The sequence below is a fragment of the Oryzias latipes genome, chromosome 16 (genome assembly GCF_053564925.1).
Source record: "Oryzias latipes strain Hd-rR chromosome 16, Olatipes_Hd-rR_3.1".
Lineage (NCBI taxonomy): Eukaryota > Metazoa > Chordata > Actinopteri > Beloniformes > Adrianichthyidae > Oryzias > Oryzias latipes.
In genome coordinates, this window is record NC_136252.1 from 8,301,717 (window position 1) to 8,325,386 (window position 23,670).

General features: G+C 42.6%; 1 protein-coding gene across 9 annotated transcripts in view; it reads right to left on the reverse strand.

Moving 5' to 3' along the window:
- oxr1a (oxidation resistance 1a) overlaps nt 1–23,670 on the reverse strand; it is a 203,846-nt gene that overhangs the window by 158,314 nt on the left and 21,862 nt on the right. For all 9 annotated transcript variants that reach the window (XM_078933866.1, XM_023964503.1, XM_023964498.2 and 6 more), the window contains exon 2: nt 13,792–13,877. In XM_078933866.1, coding sequence (XP_078789992.1) covers nt 13,792–13,808 — 17 coding nt within the window. In that variant the 5' untranslated portion in view covers nt 13,809–13,877. The remainder of the gene's footprint in view (nt 1–13,791; nt 13,878–23,670) is intronic.

Consider the following 23,670-nt stretch of genomic DNA (forward strand, 5'->3'; position numbering starts at 1 on the left):
AATCTCTCCTGATCATGTTCACCTGTGTCTTGTCAGTCCTGTTTTGTGTTTAAGTCTTGTCTCTGCCTTCCTCTTGTGCTGGTCCATTAATGTCTCTTCCCTGACTCCCTTCTGCCATGTGTTCATGCTATGCCCACAGTACGTTTAGTTTTGTTTTCCTGCTGTGCAGCGCTTTTCGTAGTTGAATAAACCCCTTGTTTTGGAACCGTGTGCCTCCCGTCTCTGCACTTTGGGTCCTTCATGTTCATCAGCCCTCCCTACCTGACAGGTTGTGCATTACCAGCATAGGGGGAAAAATGGCAGTCCACAGCACAGAGCTCAAAAAGGGCCAAACAAATTTTGCAGGTAAACATGGTGTCTGGAGAAGTCGCAAGCACCTATTAATGACAGAAGCCCTGTGATTTTCCATGCAGATCTGCTATTTCAGTCTTTGGATGGTCCCCGGAGAGCCGTGTGTGAAAGCAAAACAAACCACATGAAGGTGAGACATTTAGCAGGATGATCCCAATAAACTGCAGCCTCAAGGTATGGGAAATATGTGTGCTGCAGTTATCCTAAAAATATGGATCCAAGAAAAGTTCTAGTCTTTGACTAGGATATGATACTGGAATGCATCCAAGCCTATTTTAAATGTTTCGGTGAGGATGACAATATTTAGCATCGAGATGCAGGACCATCAGATGTGATTGCATCACCTGTAACCTGAAGTAAAGAGGCCTAAATATCGTTTACTGAAGTATTTGTTACAATTTTTCTTTATAAAAAAGCAAAAACTGCTAGTGATGCTGCTCAGCTCTACATGCTGTTTGGTTCAGTTATTTGTATCAGAGTGGTTGTCAACAAGCTCTCTTTCTAAAGCCTTAGTCACTTGCACCCATATAGAGGGGGGGGGGGGGGGGGTGACCAGTACAGGTGGTGCAGGTGTTTGGGTTGTTCAGAACCACGGTGGGTCAAAGAGAGGAGAGGCAGAACCTTAAGAGGAGCGCAGGTGGCAGGTGTGTCTTGCAGTTCCACTAAGCCTTGTCCGGCCACCTAGAGGGACGTCATGAAAATGGAACGTACCATTGTTGTGCGTGTGGTCAGTGAATTGTGAAGCATTTGTAAGGCTAATGTAAGTTAATCGCAATTATGACATACAAGTGATGCTGTCATACGCTAAACTCTAGTCATTAGTGGAATACGAATATCGGCTCCTTACTGACATAAATGCTGCATAAATGCTGCACCTGATACATAAGTGGCTGTAGTATGACCACACAAACCACAAACTTGATTGCAGGGGTTGACATAGCCCAGAAATTTGCACTGGCCCACAGGGCCAGTAGTTTTTGAAACTTACTGGCCCTGCCTGAAAGTTACTGGCCCAACACCGCGCATAGCGGGACCCGCCGCTCCGCAGGTGCTTGCAACTTTAGGGGGGTCTGGGGCCCCCCCGGAAACTTTTAATATGGTACAATTTGGTGCATTCTGGTGACATCACTTATTTCTACACTTTTCAATGACTGAAAATAGACCATATCAAACTTAAATCTGCTCTAGTCTGTTTCAGATGTTTTGAAGAGAGCACTGCAGTGTAGGAGGAAACACTAGTTCAGAAGTTTTCATGGTGCTTCTAACGGCAAATATCGCAATAAATCATAAACCTTAAATGTGTTAAAACAATCTAATGGCAGCTTGAACCATTTAACGAATCAAATAAATCCCTTAATGCATTTGACCAATCGGATGGACGCCTTCACATTGTTGACCAATCAGATGGAGCCCTGTTATGTTAGATGTTTGTAACCTATGTCAACGTGGGTCATTTGGAGTATAATTTTTAAACTGGGAATGGTTATTTGGTTATTTTGCTGTTTGTTTATATACCGCAAATTATATCGTTATCGCAATTTTAATCTCTGATATCGCATATCGCGAGTTTTCCTCATATTGTGCAGGTCTAACTGAGATCATTCAGCAAACTAGAAATACTTACTGCTTACAGTGTTGTAAAGAAAAACAAAATTAAGTAGTTTAACATTCTACTGCATTTGAGTCTGAGATTCAGGTATTTGGAGTTGCCTTTGATTCTTTGACATTCAGCTTAAAGCTTAGTGGATACAGTTTCATCTTCAATGCATTCATTAAATATCTTGCTGTCCATAGTACTAATTATACCCATTACTCCATCTAACATATTCCTATCTATTCCTGCCATGTCTTCCACATTTCTGACATGCTTCAGTCTCTCTTCAGTGACGGTGTCGGATTTATAATCAAATGTAATAATAACCCACTGGCTTGTGCCTTCGTTGTTGCTGTTTAACATTGTTTTGTATTGAATTGTTACATTCAATAAAGTTTGAAAAAAAAAGTAGTGAGCGCGTGGTGCTCGGCAGTGAAAGCCGAGCGCGAAGGGGCGGGAGAGAAGGAGAAGTGATCAAAGGTTTCCCATAGAAACCCTTGAAGTCTGAACACAGGACTAGCAGAAAAACTAAATTATGAAGACGAGGTAAATCTACACGTTTTCGCAAAATTTACTTTATTGAAAAAGGTGAAGAATATATAAACCGTTAGATATTTTAGTGGCCCGAGCGGACAAGTGAAAAGTAAAGTCTTGTGGTCCGTACTGCTCGAAAAACAGGACCGGGCCAGCGGACAAATGGCTATGTCGAGCCCTGGATTGTCTAATTTGCTCATTTCGATAAGGAGAGATCTTGAAAGCGTAATTAAAGAAAAGATTTGATAGTGAAGCATGAAATAGTCCGTAGTCTTTGGCGGTTGGACTCTGGGCCAGAGACATCTTGCCTGTTTGTGATGAGCTTGAACCAAGCAAAGATTCCCCAGAGCCCAGATGCTGATGGTGGTTCAGGCCAGACCACACCAAATCAAAGAGCCAGGAGGAGAACAGGGCAGAAGTGGGCCAGCTAAATGTCTGGAATGCGGATAAATGAATAATGAATGATAAATGATAAATGAATGAATAATGAATGAAATAATGAATTTAAAGGCTAGGGATTTGATTGTGATTGGCTGTGAACACTTTAGCTTTTGGATCAGAGTGAGGACCAAATGATGATTGACATGTGGTGGGATGAATCACCCAGCATTCCTGAAGATGAGGTAGATCTTCATTATTGAAACTGCACCAAAGCTTCACTTATGACAGCCAGGCCTCACTCAAAGAACATGCGCTTATCACATGAACAGCATTAAAAGGCTTACGGGAAAGATCCGTACAACACATCTGCATCCCACTCACCCATCCGTCCAGGTTCTCCCATTTTTCACCCGCAGACAGCCCATTTCCACTGCTTGTAACTCAGGCTTAAGACACTTTGTTCCTCTTCAACCTTTTCCTTTTTCTTAATGGGGACACCACTATTGGTTTTCTGGATTCGATAGTCTTGAAACTAATATAAATCTAATCATATGGAATAAGGATGAGCTCATTCTCCCATAAAGCAGAGGACAATGAATGCAGTTGCGGCTCCTCCTGTGAGCAGTGAAATGTCAGTGCAGACGGACAACTGAGCCAGATGCAGGAGAACCGCTCTGCAAGTGACAAAGCTGACTGTTAAACATGAACTGAACACAAAATGTCATGAACAACATTTGTCTATTCTTAGAGCCTGCTATTATAAAAGTGACAGAAATAAAAACACAGACTGAGGCTTAAAAGTTTCAGAAGCAGAGAGTCCTTAAACTAAAGGTACCCCCCTAACCCTTCCACCAACCTTGGACTGACATTGAGAAATGCTGCTGGTGTTTCAATGAGAGTAACGTAATGAAAATGTTAATTTGACTCTACTTTAGCTTTCACCCCTGGTCAACAATATCTTGCGGCGCCAGCAGCTGAACCGAACTGCGTGACGAAGCATTTGCTTCGAAGGATGACGGAACGATGACGAAGATGACAGGAGAAAGAGGACACACTGAGGAAGGACAGCGCTGAGGGGCGAGGTTACCCGCTCATGTTTCAGGGAAAGCAGGTCAAGAACAAACACCATAGATGGGATTTATGATATCATCCAGTTTACGGGATGAATATTTCCCTGAGATATATGTAAAGTCATTTTACAGCTGAAACCACAGCTGACGTCTTAATAAAGAAACCAATTCAGCCTTGGGAATCTTTTTCCCAACACAAATTGATGCAAGAGTCTGAGCTTATCAAATAAAAACAGTTTGTCTTTGTCTCTATTACAGTTCAACAAATAATTTCATTTTGTAAAAACAATTAATTCTTGATGTACTGATACTTGCAAAAAATAAAGGAAGTCTGCCTTCTGAAGCTCTTCCTTACCATATGTGTGCTCAGTAAACATGTATTAAATGGTGTGTATGTTTTTGACACAATTGTGTCCATGTGTAAGGTAATCACAAAGCATCAATGAAAGGATTATCCTAGGACTAGAAAAATTGTGTTTCTGAAGTCTTAATGAGAGAGCAGTACAGGGTTTTCTGTGTTCTCCTCGTGACGTAAAGAGCCTAAAGGGTCACATGACCCCCCCTTTTGACCATCTATATCTACTGTCAATGGTTGAGAGTGGATCATTTATGGATATGTGGACTTTGTAAGGCAGACTGTTTTTCAAACAAACATTCATGTCATTGATCCACTAATCTGAACCATTATTTTTTTGTGAATGAATCATAAAAACATAAGAAGAAGAAAAAAAAGGTCCAGCACTTCCGTTCTTTTCCATACAGTTGGGGAGGATCAACTGTGTTTATGAACCCAGCTGTGAGAAGAAAAGATAAACTTCACAAGAGGGGTTCTGATATGGAATAACTGCAGGGATGTTATTACAAAATTGTCCACCCATAAAAATATTCAAAACATTTATAAAGAACGGTATAATAAATAAATATTAGGGACTAAAGATTTATTGACATGTTTCTTTTACCAGAATTCATTGTTCTCTGTGCATGTGTTTATTCCGTGTCATTCAGTAAAAACACTGTTTGTGACGCATGCTTTTGTATTGTCCAGGCTGAATTATTGCAGCTCCTTATATGCCAGGTTGCCCAAGGCTTCAATAGCGAGTCTGTAGCTGGTTCAACAGGCAGCAGCCAGATTTATTTGTGGTACAAAGAATTCTGAGCACTTACCCCGATCCTGGTCTTATTCAGCTAACCCCTGTGCAATATTTGATTTTTGTGAAAATTCTTGTTTTTGTTGTTAAGTCATTAGGTACTCTGCTTTGAAATACTCTCCCCTTAAGTCCTTGCGCTCTGCAGACCAGTGTGTGTTACTGGTTCCGAGAACCAAATGTAAGTTCTGGGGGGATCGTGTGCTCGCTGTGCTGGTTCCTAAACTCTAGAACCAATTGCCACCAGTTACTAGAGAGGTTACGCTTTTGGAGAGTTTTAAAGCCAAACTGTTCCTCCACTAGGGCACCGTAGTATCTACCAAACTGCCTTTTAAGATGTTGGTTTCAATCTCTGTTTCAAATCTGTTTTTATGTCTTTTATGTTTTTTATGTTTATATAATGTATTCTGCCTTCCTTGTGTACAGCACTTTGGGCCTCCTTGGCTGGTGGTGGAAGGTGCTCTGGAAATGAATAAATTGATTAAATGAAATGAATAAATGTAAGCTTGGACTTAATTAAAAAAAAGGGGTTGGATTCCATCAGTTGTTAAAGACACATTTCAATGAAAATAGAGTTTAGAGTGTTTTTAACATGTTTTTGTAGCCTTTATCTCAAGATGGAAGATATTTAAAAAGAAAAATGCAATTTTAATGTATTTTGTCATTCAAATTATTGTAAATCAGGAGCAGATTAAAAAATGCTGATTGAAAAATATCGTAGTTATTAGGTCCCTGCTCTGCTCCATTCTGATGGAGACAGATAGATCCATGAACGTCTTTGTTTTCCTCGTCTAAGCTGGAATTTGGATCAACTGTACAGTTGGATAGCTCCAATATTGTTTTCTATTTTTGTTGCACCACTAATGTTAGGTCGAGGTTGTGACGGGCTGTAAGCTAGCAGGAGAGAGTGTAAACAAAGGCATGATGGGAAATTAGCGCAAGGCTTACTTTGCGCCAAAGGAGAATTTCTGTTCAACTCCTGCCGCTCTGCACAAACTATGTTCTCAAAAACGACAGATTTTTCGATTTTGGCTAAAAACGGCATCATCGTCATTAAAAAGAACACTGAGAAGACTTTGAAATTACATCAAAAGGTGATCGGAGTGGGACTTTAAACTTCATCCAAAGCCTTTTCTGAGCTACGCATATAGTCATTCATTGTTATCCTTTTGTTTGTGATGCTTAGATTTTATTTATCACTTCAAAATGAAAAGAAATGAATAAATGCTTTAATGTTGTGGGGTTTTCATTGCTGAATCGACACAGGAGGTACACTTCTAAAGTATGTATGATGCAGTGTTAACCTTTGGAGTCCCAGGCTAAAAATAGGTTTGTGCGTCCCCCCTCCCCTAAATGAGGAGATCCAGTTTTCCACCCGCCATACTCCCTGTTGTCTGGCCACAAGCAATGAAAGCAGTAATCTAATGAAGGGAGCCACCCACGAGCGCACAGCACCTCCCACCCCTGGATTAGCAGAGCCAAGTGGAAACTGAAGAAAATCAAACGAGATTGGACATGATCACATCAAACACTCAAGACTGACAGACAAAAAAAAGGGCAACAAATACATAAACAAACTAAGTAAACACAGCCTCAAGACTCAAAGCGGGGAGGAACTTTCCTGTAATGGCAAGTGGTGAAACGACCCCCAGCAGCGGTGAAAGCTCGCTTTTGAAGTGAAAACGGAGCTGGGAACGTTATCCTGTAAAAAATAGCACTAAATAAAGCTGCATCAAAATTTCATTAGCAGATCCCCGTGGCGTACGGGCTCACTTTCACCAAATTCACTCAGTGATATTCAACCTCTGTACATTGATTTGATACCTAAGGAAATGCAGCTGATTAAAGCCCCTGAGGGGGCTCGTCTCTGCTGCTTCCACGGCGAGCACCAGCATGTTCCTTTGTTTTTTATCACAGGTCATGTGCAGTCGTGTTTCCTCAGGATAAAATCACACTTTAGATTTTCCATGTATTCGTTTTGTTTTGCAGTTTTATTCCCTCTAGCTCAAGGTTGAAAACTGACAGCTCATCCAAATGACTGACAAGTGCAGGGGTGGAAAAGTAAGGCGGAGGAGGCAGAAACAGACCGCAGCCTGCGCCTCCAGGGGAGAAACTGCACTTCAAAACCAAGTAAACAATGACCTCAATGCGATTCTTTTATACATCTGGATACATTTTGGGATTTATGGGTACGAGCAGCCTTTAGGTGATGCTCCACCCATCTCCCCCTTTTCATTTCTCACATTATTGATTAACTAATGCTATTACCACCTGATAACTATTAATGGTTTGTAATATGAAAAAATCCAAAACTTAGTGTGCAGACCAAAATGACTAGTGTTGGGAGAATAGATAACAAAGTAATAAATTACTGTAATTTCATTACCATTGTCAGTGACGGAGTAACGTAACGAATTACAATTCAAATTTTGGTAATTAATTACGATTACTGGTACATAAACTCACGCATGTGCGCTTTTGGTACTCTCTAAGCTGCACGTGACTGCATCTCTGGTCAATATGACTTGCGCTCAATGCGCTAACGCAGAGGAAGGGTGGGGGGGTGGTCCGGTACACACACAGAACTGTGCACAAAGGGCAGACGTAGAGAGATAAAGGTGCAACTCATTGTAATGGAATACCTAATGTCAGTGAAAATGAACATGGAGGTATTAAACAGTTCTTTGGGTTTTAACCCTTGTGCTATCCTAGGCACTTTAACATTGGGAGTAGGGTCATCTAGACCCACTAGACAGTGCTCTGAACCTTTTTCTTCAATGATTTGTGATCTTCACTGGTGTCCATAGATTACATGAAATCTTTCCACCTTTATCCACCTTTGTCATGGTAGGAACAACACGTCAATGTAAGGGTGGGGTCATCTAAGATAGCACAAGGGTTATAAGAGTGGCGTCATTTCAGATTTGATAGATCTGAATATACCTGGAACAGGTTTTTTCCACATCACACTTTGAGCAGTGGCATAGGCCACATGTGTTGTGACAAGTGTTCTTCATTTGACCCCTCTTGCATTGCTAACATTTTACATTTTTACAAAAAAAGGAAAGTTTCCTTTGAAGTTCTTTCTTTGAGAACTTCCAAATTAGTTTTTTAAAAATAAAAAAACTAGAAAATGGTGACAAAGCCTGATCTATGATACTTAATAATGACTTATTAGAAGATATAAAAAAGAGAATATGACATTTTTTCCCCCATCTATGCAAACATCAGGCAGATTTCCTTTGAAGTGCATTAAATATTTTTACCAAGTTAAATATAATTATTTATGCAATGAAGTCCACTTATGATTGACAACTTGAACTATGAATTATTCATAATAAACTAATCAGGAAAATGTCCCACTTTCATGCAGCAGTTGGAGAACATCATGTATGAACTCCGCCTGTCATAGTGTGGATGCAGTCTGCCACAGTCAGTGGCACCAGCTCCTCCTCCACATTCCTAATGGGGCAATAAAAAGAAGCAGGAGGAAGGGATTGATTTAATGTGTACCTTGGCATTTCATCCCTCCTCTTCCTCTGTCAGCAGAAAGCCCACTCTTCATCACTCTCCCACAGAGTTTAACAATCCTCGGACTTCATTACTGTCTAGGACCTGCTTCATTTGGAAAATAAGGAATCACACCGCTGCTGCTGTCGTCTGCAGAGTAAAACTAAGCATTGCTGGCACCAACCGGTGCAGACCTCTGCAGCCAAGAGGCTGATTATACCCATGTGGATTTGGCTAAAGCAGTCTGAAGGTGCAGCTCTGCACCAGCTTTATTTATCGACAATATGACTAGTCTGGTCACATTTTCATTTGAGCTTCTGAGCTCATAGAAAGTAAGTAGTCATAAGAGTTTCCCAAAAACTACTTTTGCATCACAATCATAACTTCCTGTTCTGCTGTAAAACATCAGCAGACCTGCAAATACCATCAGTGACCTGATAAAAAATGCTCTTTCTGTCGGATCCCACCAGAACTGCAGTTCAAAAGATGAAAACTTTCTCTAACTGAAAGGCCAATTTATTTGGAGAAAACCATACTTAATCCAATATGTTGTTTTGCAATGAAGAATAGATGGAGCTGGTATTTGCTCCCATCATGCTGAAGCATGCAGCTTTGCAAGGCCAGCTAAAATGCTGACTAAGACCTTTAACACATCCTGCAATTGGATTTTAACGGACACCTGCCAGCCACTCAGACTCTTCCATTTTCCAAGGCGCAGCCTCAGAATAACTGAATGCAAAAACTTGCTTAGCATTCAAAGCGAGTCAATCCCGTCAAGGCCAGACTGGAGTGAATTAAATTACAGATTCTACACAAAGTATGTCTCTGAATGGAGGGCGTATGTGCAGTCGCTGCTGCAACCCATCCCAGGTCACTCCAAGGAGAGTCGGCGTGTGGCATCAGGTGGAAGGAGGGGGGGGGGGGGGGGCAGCCTGTTCTTAATGATTGGATCAGCAGGTCTTTGTGGGGGGTTAATGCTTCCCAGCATGCTCTCTGCTCCCCAGACATTGTTCTGTTCCACCTGCATGCATAAGTTATCAAGTGCAATGTCCCTGCTTGTCAGTAGCTTAAAGCTACAGGCGGATGTGCAGGTTTGACGGAGTGGGTCCTTTTGCCAACATGTTCCAGGCTTAACTGCCATGAACACGATGTGACACTGATCCGTGTTTAAATGTCAGCAGAGCTCCGTGTCATTGCAACCCTTTTTCAAGGGCAAACTGCTCGTTAAAACCCGACGGTGCAGCTGTTAAAGACAAAGGTGTTTGCTTTCTTTACTGTTTGTCATGAGTCATCCTCGGATGCAAACACCAGCAGCGCACCTCCTCACCATTTACCCCAGGAGCCGTCCGTCACCACAGCGTGGCAAACTGCCTTTCTGACCCCGCTGCACCACAACAATCAGCTTGAAATTATTGGCATCTCTTGGAATTGTGCTCTTTAATGTCAGGAGGAGACAAACCCAGGATGGAAGCAACACCCAACTGAGAGCCAGCTCCCCAGAGGAAAACAGGCAGAGAACTGTGGCAACAACGGAAGATCAACAACTCTGTCCACACGTTCAGAGCTGAAACATGACCTTACTCTCCAGAGAACCTCTTAATATTTATACCTTTAAGAGTCACGGTCAGCCCAGAGTATCAGCAGACATGAAAGCAAGAACTGATTTGCTGTGAGGCTAAATGTTCCATGTTCATTTGGAAAATAAAACTGTTCTAGTGTCACTGTCCTCACCGTTTAACAGCACAAGAGTGGCACTGAGACAAACAAATGATGAGAGATGAAGATTCCTCACTGACGGAGCAGAACACCATCGTGTCTTTTAAAAAAATACCTGTCCTGCTGTCATTAGCAGAAAACCAGCATGTTTTTATCCAATTCAAATGGGATGTTAGGAAAAAAGATGTAAAGGTTTTAAAATTTGTTTGACATTGAAAAGTTTAGAATGCAATGTGTAGCTGTGAAATGTTCTTGTAACATTTTTCTCATGATGGAGGACACATATAAAGATGATTAAAACTGAATTTCTGCGTCTTTATTCATAGTGAATCAGGAGCCGACGAAAAATTGCTGTTTGAAAGAGCTTGTAGTTACACAGGAACTAGAATCAGCAGGCCTGAAGCTCTCTGCTCTGCTCCATTCTGATGCATCCACCTGTAGACAAAAAGATCCATGGACGTCTTTGTTTTCCTCATCTGAGAATTTTTGTGGCACCGGTAATGGGAAATGAGCGCAGGCGAGCTTCCTGCCAAAAGTCCCGCCCACAAGTCAGAGGCAAATTTCCAGTGAACTCCTGCCGCTCTGCAGAAACTATGTCCTAGAAATGATTAACATTTTGGTCAAAAACAGCATAATCAGAATTAAAAGACCACTGGGAACACTTTGAAAATAGTTCAAATGATTATGGCAGTGGGACTTTAGAGCTAGGCATCACAACACTGAATCCATCCATCCCTATTTATATCTTCACACGTTTTACAACTTGACAACAATTTATTACATTTTTCAAATTTCCATCTAAAAAAAATTTTTATATCATTAACAGTTTTATTTTTACTGTAACCAAGAAAAGGTCGGTTTTGACGGTAAGAAACATGAAACTGCCCTAAAAGAAAATCATTTCACAAACTGAGCAGGTCAATTTGATGCAGTTATTTTTTCCCACTTTTTAATGTTAGGTTTTCCTCCAAATATTAAAAAAAAATCATTTACAAAATATGAAAATAACATGTTAGATTTTAGACCCTTTTCTTTAAGAAAAAGTTCTCATTCAGCTTAGAAATAAAGACGTCAAATGTTTCCACACTACTGTGATTAAAAAAATATATATTTTGTTAAACTCTTTAAAAAAATCCAGCCAGCTTCTTGAATACATGTCAAATGATCTGCGACATATTTTTAAAGAAAAAATATTACATTATGAAATGAACAGTTACAAACTTTTAGTTGTAACAAAATATTACAATTGACTAAAACTGTCTTTTTTTTAAATTAAAAACAAGCTGAATTCATAAATCTATGTTAAAGAAAAAAGGGTTTGCATTAATTGAAGTTCCTTTTATTTTTCGTCTGTCAAACAGAAATAAACAGTCTTTTCATTGGAACTAAAAACTCAAACAGTGTTGAGCTCATCACAGCCGCCTAGAGGTTTGGTGTGCTGCCTGAAGACAGCAGGTGGGGGCGGAGCTTGCTTTCAAATCATCGACCGCCTCTCTCGTCTACAACGAAACAACAAATCCCAGCAACAGTGGAAAGAAGTTACTGATTTTCTTTTTTAAGGAGCGACACTAATGAACTTCACAAACATCTAACCTGCAGCGTGTCACTCCATAAATTCACCCACAGTGAGATGTGACTGAAAATGCACGAGTTGCATTTCAATGAGCGGACGGAGACACAGGCGGTCAGGCAGCGATGCTCTGCTCATCCATAACAGCCAGTCAGGCCAGGTTAGGAGAACCGAGTGCTAATTCATGATATGTGGTGCTGGTCCACACCCTAATCCATCTGAATCAAAAGTAAAATGCAAGTTTTGATTAGATTTTAAAGAAACTCTTAATTAAGCTTTTGCATTGTAATCACAGTAAGTGGATGTATTTGAAGTCGGCTTTAAGGAAAGAAATGAAAAGAAGAAGAAGGGGAAAGCCATTTTTAAAATGCTGAGTAGAAATCTTATTAAAAGATTGTCTTTTTTCAAAGTCTTCAGGTCCTGATCAGCAGTTTAGTAAAAGGAAAAAATGCTTTGTTTCATATTCAGCAGAAACTGGGGGAGCTTTTGGAGCGCTTGAATTTAAAGATGGCAGCTTATTACAGCCAGTTGGAGCGCCTCCACGTCAGGGAGTGTGCTGACACAGCTCACAGGAGATGGAGGGCTGGCGTGGTTTAATCATCTTCTCACACACACTGGGGTGACAAAACACACAAAGAGGCAGGCGGATGCATCAGCATTGTCAAAGCACTGAGTCACCATCCTATTATCATACCTCACTCCCAAAAACAAACTTTACTCTGTAAACACAGCCAGGAAGGTTCGGTTGCTGACTCCACGGGGGAGGCGGTGGCTCATGGGAGGAGTGGAGGGTCGCCTAGTATCTGTCCACAGGCCACTCATCCTAATCAATGCAAATCTGGAATTCCTGCAGAGCAATGAGGAGGAGGCTGAGAAGGGAAGGCTGAAATCCCAGCAGTGGAGGTAACCCGAGTAAGTTATATTAAATGCAGCCTCGTAGTGTAATGTGATTGAGAGATGAAGCTGGCTGCTGGCTGCACTGCCCGCTAATGGACTTCAATCACAGTTACTGCAGGGCCAGACCTGATCTACTATTTCACAGCCTTATCCAGAAAAACTCAGATGAAGGACTGGTATCCTTTTGCATTTCCACACATACAGTACAATCAGAGCAGCTGTGGATCAGTGGACTGAGTGGTCATCCTGTAGAGGATGGTCAGCAGTTAAAATACTAGGCTTGCAGGTCATTTAACCCTTTCCCATGCTCACAAAACTCCAATAACTGGGAGATCAGTGACCGGATTCTCATCAAAACCTGGACTTTTATTTAACTTTGAATTTTAAATTAAGAAATGAAACCTTTAAAAATCAAACCTTTAAAAAAACAGTTAGCTTCAAAACTGCTCTCTTATCTTCCTGTATTTATTTTCTTTTTCTTTTACATTTAAAGTTTTCAGCACTTTAAAGTAAATCTAAGCTGTGAACACCTCAAGGATCAGTGTTTGGCTGCACCTACACATGCTCTACCCCGGTCATGAGACTCTGTCCATCCTGCATTCAGAAAGGCTTCAGTGCTAAATGATTTATGCAGACTGTAGGCAACTGTGAGCCCCATTAAAAATGCAGGGGAGTGTAAACTTGCTTTCAAAACTTCCTGCAAGGCCTCAAGAAAAGTATTTAAGGTTGTGTATAAAAGACACGTCTGGGATGGAACATTCTGCAGAATGCCAGGTGAAAGCATTCTTTGAAAAAAGTCAGGAAAAGTGTGGAAGTAAAAGAAACAAAATCTTTTTTTAAGACTTGTGTCCTAAAAAGAACAGACCTTTTACGTTTTTTCCCCCCAACAAAGTGTTTGTGAGCTTAAGCTGAGCAGAAATGTCAGGCATTACCACCAGAGAGCATTTTTAAAAGCCTCCAGTTCTCTGCTGCTTTTTTTTTTATGAGAGGATAAGAATAGATCAAAAGTGGCACAGTGCTGACCTTTTGGTGCTGAACATCTTGGCAGCGTCTTCTCTCTTTTGCTAAGAGGTTTGGGGAGGTCAAGGTTTGATGTTGCCTTTTCAAACCTGCAGGAAACACACAAAGCAAAAAGAAAGGGTCAGGGGACGGGGGGAGAGAACCATAGGATTTTCAGCATCACAGCAGTCCTGTCGCCTTGTCTGAATGCTTGGACCGCAATGACCTCTGCTGCCTTCATCAGCTAGCCTCCAACGGAGTGATTCAAATTGACTCGGGAGGCGGGAGGCAACAAGAGGAGCGCAAATGCACCACCACTAACAAAGCAGAGTCAAATGACAAAACTACTGTTTGATTTCACTTCTGCAAACAACTAAAGCAGAATGGATTTAATTAAGTTTGAAGCGCGACATTATTCCTGACTTGCAGCACAATGACTTATGTTTCGCATTCTTCAAAGAAATAAATCTCCCGCCTTCATCTCTGCTCTACCTACACGCCTGCATGATGGCTGAGAGTTGACCTCTGCTCTTTCATGTAAAGGTTATCAGACACTGTGGAGGAGGAGCTGAAGGTAAACGAAGATAGGCCTCAATAATTAATGCAGAGGTGCACACAGGCCTCACTACCCACCCTCTCCTGTCTGTGATGAGATGGGTGGAGGGCCAGAGGGTGCGTGGAGGGAATAAGGAGTGTGTGCGGTGTGTAAGGTCGTCTGCCGTCCCCCCACCTTCCACTGTCAGACACATGAGCATCCATGAGCACCAGACACAAGCAACAACCCAAACTGTTCAAACAGTCAGTTCAGAAAAAAACCCAAGCTGAAAGGTTTCCTGCAGACCATGGAACAACTGAGTGGATCATGACAAAATCACAAATACATTTAGGGGAGTAATTGAATAATCACTATGGAAGTGCATTGGATTCTGCTTGGCAGCCAAAGACCTCAGAGAAAAACATTTATCGTAAAGGACTTTGTTTCATCACTGCTAATTGTTTATTCAATCTGACAGAAAATTAGGAGATCTGGGAGAAGTGAGATCATTGGAGAATCAAGTCATTCTCTTTTAAATTTCTGTTCTAATGTGACTCTTCCTTCCATTCATCGCGCCATCAAAGATCTTTGAAGTCATTACAAAGAACATCAGCAAATCCCTCTAGGTGCTCACATCCTCTTATGTGCGACAGAAGTCTCTTTGCTAGTAAAGAGAAATCAACCAATCCTCCCGTCTCTAAGAAAGCTCCTCATTCCTTCAGGTCTGTTACTGTTTGTAACAGGAAAATTCCTCAGGCTTTTCCCTGATAAACAGGAAATCTTTGAAGAAAGCGTGCTAACATCTCCAGTGTAAGAATGATTAAGTATATAGTCATTCTTTGCCAAAGGATTGTGTTCGATATAAGGTTGGCAGCTAACATACATAATTGAAGCAACTATTAAATATACTACATGATTATTTTTGTTTGTATTTAATAAAATAGAAGATGAAAAATTGTTTTAAATGCCGACAGATGCTCTGCAATGCAGATGGCTCCCCATTTGATAAGCTATTGCTTGAAGGTTCCATTCCTGTTCTTTGGGATGTGTAGTTTGAAACAATTTAGAGGTTTTTATATATTTTGTGCATAAAAGGGGTTGAGGGCTTTTTTTTTTTTCTTTTTCTTTTTTTCTTTAACTTGTCCTGTCCAACAGCTGGGCAGACAGATGAGAGCTGAGGGCCTCTTGTGCTGGACATATTTTACTTTAACAAGAAGGGTTATTAATCTTCAGACAAACCAAAGGTATGTCTGAATAAACCCCTTTTGTAATTGAGGCCAAACTTTATTAATTTCAATCATGTCTGAAAATCTTTGGTGTTGGACCGGACGGTAAAGGAAAGAGGGCAAGAAGAGAGAGGGACGTTAGAGAGAGGGGGAGTAGGGGGTGATAATAGGAGGGGAAGGGGGAAAAGACCATGAAGCAGCATAAAGCAACAAGTTTACTGGTTGTTAATCATTATGGTAAGGTTCAAATGTAGTAAAAAACAAAAAAACAAAAAAAAAAGGGGCGGAGCCTGTCCACACACACACTGAAATGTATTAAACACACCTGCTAGCTGCAAAAATGTCCACCTGTCGACATGTACACAAAACAGATAGTGTTCACACGCATACTTATGCCTTAAAACCAACTAGTGTGAAATATTTCAGTCATTCAGTCATGCAAACTGTTAGTGCAAAGGTGAGCTAACACCAGTGCTCAGGTGAGTGTTTATGTTCTTCTAAAATGGGTGGTGGAACGTGAAAAGAAGGAGGGAGAGTGCCCAGCCATCCCCACCCCAAGACCCCCACCGCAGCAGCAGCGGCAGCCGGAATCCCCCCAACGCCACACGGGAACCGGCAGGGAACAACCGCCGCCCTGGCGACCAAGCCCGCCACCCAGGCCAGGGCCAGCAGGGCCGCCGCAAGGCCCCCAGAGCCAGAGGCCAGGGAGGCACGGAGGGAAAGACAGCGCCGCCCCAGCCCAACCAGGAGAGCAGCCCCCCCGCCGCGCCGGGAGAACCCAACGCAGGGCCCCACCGGAGAAGGATGCCCACAGCCCCAAACGAGCACCCCACCACCACCCAGGAGTTCCGGGCATCCCCCCGCCCCAACCCCAGATACGAGCCAGGACCCCCCAAGGGAGACCCGCTCCGCACTCCAGGCAGCCATCCGCCGGCCCACGGTTGGTCCAGGGAGGAGCGAGGCAGGGGCCCGCCGCCCCCGCCCAGGAGGGGGGAACCCCGGGGAAAAAAGAGGGCCCACAAGGGGTGTTGTAAATATGGCCCGACCAGGCTCGGCCACAGTTGGAAATTTGGCGGGGCCCAGCACTCAGGAGCGAGGACCAGAACCCACCCCCCAGGGACCAGACACCCCCGGCTCAGATGTAATGTGAACCCCCCCACCGTGCGGAGAGAGCACCGCCGGGCCCAGGAAGCCGGCACCCCGGGGACACGGCCGCCGTTGCAAAGGCAGGGGTTGACATAGCCCAGAAATTTGCACTGGCCCACAGGGCCAGTAGTTTTTGAAAGTTACTGGCCTGACACCGCGCACAGCGAGACCCGCCGCTCCGCAGGTGCTTGCAACTTTAGGGGGGTCCGGGGGCATGCCCCCCCGGAAAATTTTAATATGGTGCAATTTGGTGCATTCTGGTGACATCAAGCACTTATTTATACACTTTTCAATGACTAAAAATAGAGCATATCAAACTTAAATCTGCTCTAGTCTGTTTCAGATGTTTTGAAGAGAGCGCTGCAGTGTAGTAGGTAACACTAGTTCAGAAGTTTTCATGCTGCTTCTAATCACTGCTATTTCACATTTGTTCCTAATCGATAGTTAAGAAGTTTTATTGACTTTTTTGCCCTGACTGCCTTAAGGTTCTGCTTTTTGTTACTGTTGCAAAGTTACATTTACTTTTTAGTTACTTTAGTTACCTAATTAAATTAAATAATTGAAAAATTAAATACAATTAAATTACTGAGATCATTCAGCTAACTAGAAATACTTACTGCTTACAATGTTGTAAAGAAAAACAAAATTAAGTAGTTTGACCTTATACTCCATTTGAGTCTGAGATTCAGGTATTTTGAGTTGCCTTTGATTCTTTGACATTCAGCTTAAAGCTTAGTGCATACAGTTTCATCTTCAATGCATTCATTAAATATCTTGCTGTCCATACTACTAATTAATAACTACTAACATATTCCTATCTATTCCTGCCATGTCTTCCACATCTCTGACATGCTTCAGTCTCTCTTCAGTGACGGTGTTGGATTTATGATCATCGCGGTGAAAAACCACCAGGGGGCGCGCTGATGTGTGTGTCAGTTTAAATATATCTGCCTAAAATGTAATAATAACCCACTGGCTTGTTCCTTCGTTGTTGCTGTTTAACATTGTTTAGTATTGAATTGTTACATTCAATAAAGTTTGAAAAAAAAATTGAGTGAGCGCGTGCCGCGTGGTGCTCGGCAGTGACAGCCGCGCGCACAGGCGGGAGAGGAGGAGAAGAGTGATAAAAGGTTTCCCATAGAAACCCTTGAAGTCTGAACACAGGACTAGCAGAAAAAGTGAATTATAAAGACGAGGTAAATCTACATGTTCTCGCAAAATATACTTTATTGTAAAAGGTGAAAAATGTATTAATTGTTAGATATTTTAGTGGCCCGAGCGGACAAGTAAAAAATAAAGTCTTGTGGTCCGTACTGCTCGAAAAACAGGACCGGGCCAGCGGACAAATGGCTATGTCGAGCCCTGAAAGGGGCCCGTACCCCCCACCAGGGAAGAGGCAGGGGACAGATGGACCCAGGTCCCACCTTCCTTGCAAAATGTGTGTGCGTGTATGTGTGTTTGAGAGGGTGTGTGTGTGCATGTGTGTGTGTTTATGTTGGGATGTATATATTGAAGGGGGAGGGGTGTGTGTACTAAGGGGGGTGCAGTTAAAATTGGCGGGTAGGGCACTAAGGGGGACATCTCCTGATTATTCACAGTGACGTCCCCTCACCCTCCCCACCAAGGGGCCCTAAATGTCTAAGGTGCGGTTAAAATTGGCGGGTAGGGTGCTAGGAGGACATCCGCTGCTTGCTGGCAGTGATGTCCAAGCACCCCCCCTACCAAGGGCCCTACATGTCTGAGGTGCAAATAAAACCGAAAGAGGGGGGGCCCACTCCATACGGCAACCATAGGAGGGGGGCCACTGCCTAGTAACCCCCCCCCCCCCCCAAGGCTCATCGCAGGCTAAGCCCCCCACCCCCTCACCCTATTATGAGGTTATATGAGGAAGGGGGTAAGTTGGGGACAGCTGATAGACTGTCCCCCGGTGGTCAAACAGCTGTCCCCCCCCCCCCCCCCCCCAGCAAGGGGGCCAGGCCCACCCAGCCCACGGGCCCCACCCCCGGAGGCGCCGACACCCCAGGCCCAGCACCACCCCCCCCACACAGAGAGAGAGGAGCCAGAAAGCGCCGGCCCCCCCCGGAGCAAGCCCAGGCCCCTACCCCCAAACGCCGGCCCTAAAAGAGCTCTGGTCAGGCCTCGACGGGACCGAGGCAGCCAACCGGCCGGGGAAACCGCAGATGGCCTCAGCGGAGACCCCGACCCGTCAACCCCCCCTGCCCCGTACCAATAGCGCCCCCCCCCCTCCCCCAGAATGCCCCCCCACAGGACAAGGCCGACAAGACCCCCCACCCCACCCCAGACCCCGCAGCCGAAGCGGATGACACCCAGAGCGACCGGGGGCCCCAAGAGGGTTGTCCCGTCCCGCCCCAGAGCCAGGGAAGTGCCGATCCCAGCCCCAGGTGCAGATGGGAAGCCCATCCAGCGCCGCTGGGCCCCCCCCCGCCAACCCCCCCAGCACAGGCAAAGGGACCACCCCCCCAAACCAAGCCAGACCACCCCCCCACCCCCCCCCACCACGCACCCCCACACCCAAGCCCAGAGGACCACGCAGCGCCCCAGCCCGCCCCACCCAGGCGCCGGACCCGACCCCCCGACCAACGGAGCCCCCACCACCCCCCGCCAGGCACCGGAGGCCCCGACCCCCACCCCAGCCCACGGCAGAAGGGCAAGGAGCAGCGACGACCCCCACCCCCTAAGTCATGGAGTTAGCTATGGGAGACCAGAGAGACCGAATTCTTTCAAAGTTACTTGAACTTTGGGCTGACATTTTTTCCAAGCTGATATGATCAAGCAGCAGATTTCTGTGTTGACTTATATTTATATTTTTTTTGCTTTTCCAATTTATTAAAATAGTTTTTTTAGCAATGCAAAGAGTTATGAAAATGATAGAGCCTAATCCTCCTTCTACATCGATGGCACTCATGTCACCAAGCACACAAAGTGACGGTGAAGCTGTGATTGAAACCTTAAGCCAGACTGATAGATCGGCACATACCTGCTGCCAGAGAGCCTGGACAGGCGTGCAGAACCATAGTGCATGAATGTAATTGTCGGGTAGATTACTGTCACAGTGCTGACAAATGTCTGAGTTACTGAGACCCATCTTGAACATCCTCTGTCCAGTGTAGTAAATTCTGTGAAGAGTTTTGAAATGGATTAGCTGCAGATTTGGACTTTTTTTCATTTTAAAGGTGTTTAGACAAAGTTCTGACCAAAAACTTTCATCTGTGCTGATGCTCAAATCCGCATCCCATTTTGTTGTCAGAAGTGAAATATTGTTATCTAAATTACATAAAAGTTTGTATATTTTGGAGAGAGTTTTATTCATTGAGAAATTGATCATAGTGGTAACTACATCTGGTAGCTTTAAATCGTTGTCTCTGTATATAAACTTTTTAGTAATAATTGATTTAAGTTGCTGATATTCCAAGAAGTTATATATTCCATGTTTGTCTTGAAGTTCCTGGGGAGTTATGAATCTTCTATTAATAATTACGTGCTCTAGTTGTTTTATGCCCCCTGCTTGCCAAGCTGGGAAGTGGATAATTTTTTTGTTTATGAGGATGTCTGGGTTGTTCCAGATGGGTGTCATTATGCACGGTTGAATTGATGATTTTGATATTTTGAGAAATTCCCACCAGGCTGTTAAAGTGGTATTTATATTAATACTTTTGAAACAATCCTGTTTTTTAACTATTTGGCTAATAAATGGAAGATCTGACAGGTTGATCTTCCCACATAACGCCTGTTCCAAGTCTAACCATGAGTTGGTTTCTGGATTATTTTTTAACCATTTTAAGATGTATTGTAATCTATTTGCAAGAAAGTAATTGTGGAAGTTAGGTAATTCTAATCCTCCACAGCTTTTTGCAGATTTTAAAGTTTTTAGACTAATTCTTGCAGGTTTATTGTTCCATAGAAAGCTTGATATGGATGAGTCTAATGTTTTGAACCATTTTAATGGCGGTTGTGTGGGAATCATTGAGAAGAGATAATTAACTTTGGGTAAGATTTTCATTTTTACCGTGGCTACCTTGCCCATAAGGGGGTTGAGGGCTTTTGTTTTATTTTATGTAGACCATATTTTGTTGCATTTTACTGTATAAAAGTTCTGTATAAAGTTTGAAATTGACTGGTTAAATGAGTGGTCAATAAAAAGGGAAAACTTAAATGAAAGATAAGATATAGTTGAGACAGAAAAAATGTCCCCTTAGTTTTCACCCACCTAGCTGTGTGAGATGAGTTCTCTGCATTTCACCCTCCCCTGGGGGAGTGGTGAGCTGCAATCTAACCCCTCAATGCTAAGTGTCAAGCAGGGAGGCATTGGGTCCTATGCCTTACCATCTTTGATTTACTTGGTCTGGATTTGAACTCATAACGTTCCAGTCTCAGGGCGGACATTCTACCACTGAGCTGGTAGAACTGGAAGTACTCAGTGAAAATCAAATGCCTAAAAACTTCATAAGAGTACTCTCGCACATTTGAGGTGGAAGTCTTGTTCATGTCCAGCAGGAACTGGAAAACAACTAATGAATCTCCACAAAAGTATCATTTTGTCCACATGTCCTCTTACATCCACTGTTCATTCCCACATATAGTTTAAGAAAAAGGCACAAGAATATGAGTTACGGAGTGAAGAATCAAAAGATAGAATTACAGCATAGTAGATGTGGGAATGAAAACGCAAATGTAATCGGATCAAAGCTGTGGCAGTGTCATCTTTAGGAGAAGCAGTTCCCTTTGAAGGGATGTCCAAACCCTGTCCTCGAGGACCCGGGTCCTAGTTTTATAGATATCTCTGGCACATCTCCTGCTGACCTCCAGAATGCCGTGGTCCTCCATTAAGAAACAGCACAAGGAGGAGTACACAACAAAAAGACAGTAGACAGGACCGTCTATTTCACTGCCCTGCAGGTTTTCCAGCTGCTGATTCTCTGGATGAGGTGCTTGTTGCCAGTAAGAAGCTCCAAGGACAGGATTTTTTGGGGTGAAAGTAGCATGTCTGTCCCTGAGAAAACAGGGGTGGGATAATCTAAATTCACTTCCTTCCACTCCTTTTTCAAGCAATATTTAATTTTATGTCTAATTATCCTAAGTTTGATACGTCATTGTATGAATGTATAACTAATGACTGTAATGTTTTCTGTGTATTATTTTTATTTGATTGCTTGAAATAAACCATTTCAAATAAAATTAAAAAAATCAAATCAAAACGAAACTCTGACAGCTGATGTCTCCATCAGAAAAAGGCCCCAAAAACATGTTTAAAACACCTTCACACCATTTGAATCGGAGTGGGTTTTTCAAGTTGTTTTTAAAGGAAGCGGAGTCTGTCATTTTCGTCACAGGGAGCTTTCATGTTCCATCATGTAGGGAAATACGTAAAGGGCACAGAGCTTGTCTCCACTTATAAACACGAGCTCAGCGCAGCGCAGCAGGCTTTAGGTTGTGACAATAATCATTTCTCACCGGGGGACTCTCGGCTTTATGCTACGGCAAACACAACTTGATGTGGGGGCCAGCAGGCACTCACCAGTGTGTGTCTTTGCTCTGTACACAGAAATATTAGGAATTATTAAACTTGTTTCATAAATGTTAAACATGTTGGAGCAGATGTTGGAAGATATTCATAGAATTTCCTACACCAGAATGTGGGGGTGGGGTTGGGGGGGAGGGTCTACTTTGGTGGTTTCAATCCAACCCAAGGATCCTTCTTTAAAGTCTTTGGTTTGACCCACTAAGGACTTTAACTTGGGTTTAAATGACAAACAAGGTATTGAAAACTTCAAGAGTGTTTCCATGTCAATTCTTTAGTTCTATAATTGATAATGTCACAATTTTAGAGACATTACATCCAAACCGCAGTGTTCAACCCCAGAGAACCTACCGGATCAAATTTGACCCCTTTTTTTCATTTTTATCTTTATTTCTTTAACTCACTCACAATAACTGAGTGCTTTTCCTATTGTTTTAAAACAGACAACACAGATTATTAGTGCACGAACAGATATGAGCCAGGCAGAATGTCTTCTGCAGCAAAACTAAATGTAATCCATTTTAATCACAGCAAACTCTCAAATTCTCAGCTGAATATAGAACGGCGTTTGTTCTTCTGAACTGCCTTGAATCTTCAAGTATTCCTTAATTCCTGAAGATGTTTCTGCTGCTAAAATCCAGATTTGACAAAACTGTCCACAAACTTTTATAATAAAAAGTAAAGGTACTTTGTGATCTTTCAGCATTAGTTCTAACATTTTAATCAAAATGGTGAAAATAATCCATTTTTAGAATTTAGGGGAAAAAATGATTTTTTTTAATGACTTCTTGGAAATATTATACTTGAAGAAGGCGGAAAAAAGCAAACTTGTGAAATCCTGTTTTTCTATTGATTAAATCTGACTCTTAAGCACATCCACACCTGTGAAAAGCTCCAAACAGCTTCACCACAGCTTTACTGAGCAAACTGAAGGCCTGAATCGCTTCCCATAGCAAAGAAGCAAAGCTGAGTCTCATCCACATTCATGAAGTGAAGAGGGAAACTAATGCTTGAGGATGAAAACTATGTAGAACATCCAAAATTACTTGAACATGAGAACGCACAGTCCAATTTCAACATTATGAAAAGCATTTATTAAACAAAGAGCATCTCAGGGGGAAAAAAAATTAGTTAAAATTGAAATTAAAGTTTCAATTTTATTGTATTCCTTGTTTATCAAACTAGTTTTGAAATATATTCCAATTTTACTTTTACTAGCAGAAGGTAAAATGCACTAAAAAACAGCAGCCTTTTTAAAACTCTTATGAGGTATCTGTCAACACTCAGGTCAAGCTGCTGCAAAGAAAAAGGTAAAAAGTTTGTGGCGTCTGCAGGTTTCAGAGGAGGAAATAAGGAGAAAAGGTCCCAGGAAGAAATAACCTACCCAAGAAGGTCGGATTTAGGGAGGTAACTGCAAGCACATGCATTTTGGAGAGATTTTTTTGTGACTTACATTT